Below are 5,605 nucleotides of genomic sequence, written 5' to 3'. Positions count from 1 at the left end.
TCTTAAACTTAACCCCTTTAAATTGCTGAAGTCTACTGGCACAAGAGCATAAGCTGAAGTGCATCTATTTGGAGGGTCTCTGCTGCTGAAGGATGAAAGTGGAAATTTTTTGTTATTCAAGGATGGTGCGCACTTTTTTTTGTAGTGCAGTGGACCAGATCCCGATGAGGTTTGTGTGGGTGAATCCCCATGTTAGCCTGGAGATCACTGCAGGCTCGGGGCATGTGCGTGGATCTATTTTAAGAAGGGAAATGTTTGGCCAGCGACGCCAAAATTGCTCGTCTGAAAAGCTTGCTTGAATAATTTCCTCCAACGTTGCTTGCTGTGGATTGAAAGCACAGTCATGGAGCACTTGGTGCTCCTTTACGTAGTAAATCTAAAACACATTGGTAAGAAAATCACCCTCTGAGAGAGTTTTCTGTTGTCACGGAGTTGGCAGAGTATCGGGCAAGCTTTGCCTTTATCAGGTCATCTCTCTCGAGGAGATTGCTGTGGGTTTTGGTAAGCGATGTACCCCCCTGGCGATTCAACACAGTCCCCCCCCCGGGGTGTGTGTGTGTGTGTGTGTGTGTGTGTGTGTGTGTGTGTCTGCGCTCACGCTGCCTACTGGGTTTACTCACCCGCGGGTGGGCTCCGTGTCCGTGTCCTCCCCCTGGCCCCGCCGCACCCCGCGGACCGTCTCCCCGCACTCCTGCATCTTCCCAGGGAGGGCTGGAGTCTGAAGGATGGGACCAGCACATCACAGCGGGAGTAGTCCCCTCCCCACCGTTTTCCAGAAGCTTTATTGCCCCTAACTGTTGGTAACTGAGGGTTAAGTATTTGCTTGAGTACCTGCTTGGTGGTGCAGAGAGGGTTAAAGTGCTTGATTTATTGTAAACATACATGTGACAGACTCTTATCTGATAGCGGGTTTGGTTTTTTTTGTTTCTGTAAAATGTCAGCCATTTCCTGATGAGCGTGGTGGTGCTGAATTTCACACCTTTTTTCTTCTCTGTGTGGAAACCTGGGTGTTAATGGTACTGAAGCAGGTCGTGTTTTATAAGGAATGAGGCTGTCTCTTAGAGCAGACGGAAAGCAGGAAAGGGAGAGGAGGTGAAGAATCCAAGGAAACTGCCACTTCCAACAGGCATTAGTTGGATTATTTTGCACTATTTTTATTCGGAACATGTAAATGTAACATTATCTGCTAAGTGCATTTTTTTCCTATGAAATGTTGGAATTCAGTATGAAAATAATCCTCTCTTTTCGTTTCACAGCAAAGTTTGGCATTGCAACACCTGAAGATGGAAAGTTGGTCGGTTGATCAAGTCTGCAACTGGTTGAGACAGAGAAATTTAGGAGAACTAGTTCCTAAATTTCGTGGTAAGCATTTTTGTTGTTTGTGTGGGGTTCGTTCGATATTTCTTTCTATGCCTTTAACTGTCACTGCCTACCTTGTTTTGGGGCAAGTATATATATGCTAGCTTAAGCCTTTTATAGACATTTATTAGGGTGAGAACTGACATAGATCTGAGAAATCGAAATAAGTGCAGATTTATGATGAATTCTGAGAAATGCTGGGGGATGAGATTAAGCTTGTGTGTAAATAGATGCACCTCAAACCAGAGCTGGCAGTTTAAAAGGCTTGACAGGGCCTATTTTATATGGTATAAATCTTTGAAATAATGTAACTGTGGTGTAAATGTTTTATGCCTGAGTATGTAAACACTCTACAGAGGAATGCATGAGAAACCATTATGTGAACAGGCTGTATGTTTCATTCTCTTTTAAAAAGCTTCCTTTCCTCATTAACAAAGTAACAGTCTGCTGGGGTCTAACCAAGGCCTGATTTAAAGCGTTAAAATGGTCAGCTCACTGCTTCTGTATGTTTCGAAACTGGCTTTTTGTCGGAGGAAGGTGTCTGGCTAGTGACTAGGACTCCTGGTACTGCTTGGGAAAGGACAGTAGCTAAAACATCATCTTTTGGGCAGTTGAAGATGATTGTCAGTAGTAGACAGCATACTGCCTTTGACCTGTCCTCCATCATCAGGCAGCTTTAGGCATATAGAGTGTTATTATAACTATAAAGTTCCTTTACAGTCATTCTTTAATCACCTTCAATCTGCAGAAGAAGAAGTAAGTGGAGCAGCTCTTCTGGCTCTTAATGATCGTATGGTGCAGCAGCTGGTGAAGAAGATTGGGCACCAGGCAGTGCTGATGGACCTGATTAGTAAATATCAGCAACAAAAAAGTGGGCTAGAATCCCTTACGTACTGTTGTGAAACAGCTTCTCCAAAATTTCTGGAATTAATCAGTGGGTGAGTTTGTACGTGGCACAGAAAATATCAGTCTGGGTATAGCTGTATTTTTTTCATAGCATTTTAAAACTGGCATTTGCTAGCTCTTCATCTGTAAGTTGTAACTGGTTTTTGTATCTTGAATATCACTAACAACATGTGAAATGCAAAATGAGGTTATTACCTTGTGATTTTTAAACAGAGCATCAATGTTCCCGAACAACACCATTAATTAAACTGCTCTTTGTTTTTAGTTCTAGGACCTAGTTTTCATTTGGATGAAGCATCGTCAAACTTTTATAGCTAAAGTATTCTGTATTTGTGATACTAAGCTTTTGAAGCACTTACTTTTAAACCTTTGCAAGTCTTCGAGTAAAATCATTATTTAACCAGAGATAGCATTTGTGTCACAAGTGCATTTAAATTCAGGTTTTCAAAGCAAGCTCTGAATTTGATCTAGGTATAAGCATTTAATAATTCCACTGCATGGAACTAGATAGATTTTTAGAAAATAAATTCCCCAGAGATTGTCTTCACTGAGCATTTTCTGGCTCTTGTTTGAGTAGGGTTTCTTCTTGTTGTTTTTATTTCTGGTTTCTTGGAGGGAGGCAGAGGCTGTTTGGATGGGTTGGTGGATTTTTTTTTTGTTGGGTGTTTTGGTGTGGGTTGTTTGGGGTGTTGTGGTTTCTGGGGTGGTTGTTTTCATTGGTTGGTTTGGTTTTCCTATACCTCCCCTCCATTCTGATCTATTATAAGTCTTGCAGGTTTATTTTTTCTGGATGTCTTGGCTGAGGAGAGGCATCCTGAGCTCTCACAGTGGTTTCTTCTAAGCCATAGAATCCTGAAAGTAGAAAACAGCTTGCTGTGGATACAAAAAGCTCTTTTTTGAAGGAAAGGACTCTAGCACTAAGCCTGCATTGGTACACAGTAGTAGGCCAGTAGGAGTGGATCTGTAAGAGCATTCTCTGTAGCATTTTCCTTCATCCAAAAGGAGTCCAGGTTGTGTACTCTGAGATGACTCTACAGTGCAAACCAAAACATGGTAAATGGTGATGATTGGGTTATGTCCAAACAAATTGCACTCATGAGCAAAACTAAACTGTTCACATAGATACAGCCTCTTGGTCCTTGTAAAAGTATTTATGAAACCCCTTGGGTAAATGCTCCTGCATTGTTGGAGGGAAAGGGGCGTGCAGGAAGAAGACAACGTCACCACATGTATGATTTATCATAGACCTGAAGTATGCAATCACAGCCAGTCTCAGTTCTCTGCACCATGGTCCTGCCGCACATGATTTATAGGAAGCTCCCTCCTTAGAGTTAGGTATCTGCTGTGAAGAAAACTACTGTATGTGGGCCTTACATCCGAAGTGCAGTAGATGTGATAGTGATTTCAACAGAGGATTTCAGAAGAAGAAAACATGTTCTTAGGTTTAGGGCAGTTTGAATGCTGCTTTGGATATTTAGATTTCATTCTTGACTTCATCGGGGATGTTTGGCTAGACTGCGTCTCAGGTGTGACTGTTCCCTGTGTACTTCTCACGTCCTGCAAGTCAGGCCTTACTGTTTTACAAAGAACCTGCAGTTGCAATAATGTGAAGGCACAGCTTTTCTGTGAAGTTCTTCAGACTCCAAAAAAATCAAATTCTGGAAATCTCAAATATAAGTGAATATCATTTACTTTAAAATCTTTACTACCTAGTCTTCTTGCCTGGAAAATAAGACACTGGTATTCCTCTATTTATAGGGAAGTTAGGTAAATAAACTGCTGTTTCTGAAACATTTTGTGTGCAAGAGACGAGGACCACAGAACAAAACTCAAGCATATTTAAGAAATGCATTCGGTCATGTATTTTTAGAACCAGTAAAAAGAGCAAGATATTCTGTGCAGTTTGGGGTATAGAATGATGAAAATTTCCTACAACAAAACCAGTATTTTATTATAAAGCTAAAAGCTGTATGCTTGTATGCAGGTTCTTGTAACTGTTACTTCTTAACTCTGGAGTGATTGTCTTAGTGATGTAGTTTGAAATTATTTCATCTGTCCCCTAACAATAATTTCTTTTGACCTAATTCAGTGATTTAGGACTAGAATAAAGTGTATGAGACACTTTTTTGAAGTAATGCAATAATGATTTTCTTTGTAAGCTACTTTACACAGAGCAACAGAGTATGTGACAAAACAAAAAATTCATAGATCTGGAGTATATGCATAGTGAAGTCACATTTTCTCTGTTGCTTGGTGACGTTAGGCTGAATTGCAGTCTTGGTCGCATGAACAAAGTCACCACGCTAAGGTTCATTGTCAGCAGCACCCATAGCTGAGCCTGCAGTCCCACAGCTGCAGGGCACAACTGTGAAAACCGAGTCTGCATGTTCCTAGCTCTTCTGCAGTGCTTGAGCCCAGGTGAAAACCAGCCACGTTTTCTGTTTTGCAGATTTTTTTTTTTTTTTGGTCAGGTCAGTTCCTAGAACTAGCTCACTCTGTGAGTGCCAGGGCCAGGGTGGAGAAGGTACTGTTCAGCCACAGGGCAGGGGAGAAAGCAGCACCATAGCCGTCTCCTTCTGGGTCAGCTGAAACAACTGTGGAGCTTCCAAGAGCTGTAAGCAGTAATTTCCCTGTTGCATTTCTCACATGAATGCTAACGCCAGTGCTTGTTGGTGCATCCTGGCAGGCCACCTCTTTACCCTGGTGTCCTTAGCACATCTTCTGAGTGTGAATTGTGCTCTGCTCACCTCTCTGCTAGGTGAAATAAAATAAATCTGCAGAAATAAAGTTGCTGGTTGGATGTGGAGTTTTGAATATGGTAGTGAACACTTTCTGTGTGGAAGTAATAGACTTGTGAAAGGACACGAAATGTGATTTACATCACCAGCAGTTTGGATTAGGACACAGGAGTAGCATCTTGTTCTGTTGCTGGTAAGGTGGAAGCATTCTGGGTCATGCAGTAGAAACCATGTTTATGTGCATATGAGGAGCTCACAGAGATGTTACCAGGTAAATATAACCATGCTTTCCAATTCCAAGATCGATTGTTTCTAGGAGCCACATAGAAAACACACTGGATTTTCTGGGTTTAACTGGATAGCTAAAAAAGATTTGATGATTCATGAAAGGGGGAAACTCCCCATATAAACTTGGTAAATGTTAATGTCACTTCCAATAATAGCCTTTCAAATGTGGAGTGCAGCTGAGGCCAGAACAGTTTATAAAGCATCTTTGGAGTTCAGAGATCCTGAAGAGATGAAGTACAGAAAGGAAAATTGTGTGTGTGTTGTTGTATTGTCCTTGTCGTGTCCCTGTCCCCCATCTCCCTGCCTGCCCCACC

The 5,605-nt window shown here is 41.8% G+C and overlaps 1 protein-coding gene across 2 annotated transcripts in view; it reads left to right on the top strand.

Moving 5' to 3' along the window:
• Positions 1-708: 708 nt before the first annotated feature.
• The window catches only part of SAMD3 (sterile alpha motif domain containing 3), a 42,114-nt gene continuing 37,217 nt past the window's right edge, over positions 709-5,605 (top strand). Inside the window, exons 1-3 of one of the 2 annotated variants that reach the window (XM_026845446.1) lie at positions 709-800; positions 1,257-1,362; positions 2,108-2,297. In XM_026845446.1, coding sequence (XP_026701247.1) covers positions 1,284-1,362; positions 2,108-2,297 — 269 coding nt within the window. In that variant the 5' untranslated portion in view covers positions 709-800; positions 1,257-1,283. Of the gene's footprint in view, positions 801-1,063; positions 1,168-1,256; positions 1,363-2,107; positions 2,298-5,605 lie in introns of those variants that run through there. The other variant, XM_026845445.1, reaches the window with a different exon arrangement.

The sequence above is a fragment of the Athene cunicularia genome, assembly GCF_003259725.1.
Source record: "Athene cunicularia isolate RWA chromosome 3 unlocalized genomic scaffold, athCun1 chr3_part1, whole genome shotgun sequence".
Taxonomy (NCBI): Eukaryota; Metazoa; Chordata; class Aves; order Strigiformes; family Strigidae; genus Athene; species Athene cunicularia.
Note: the sequence above shows the minus strand (reverse complement) of the source record. Positions and strands in the feature narration are given on the sequence as shown.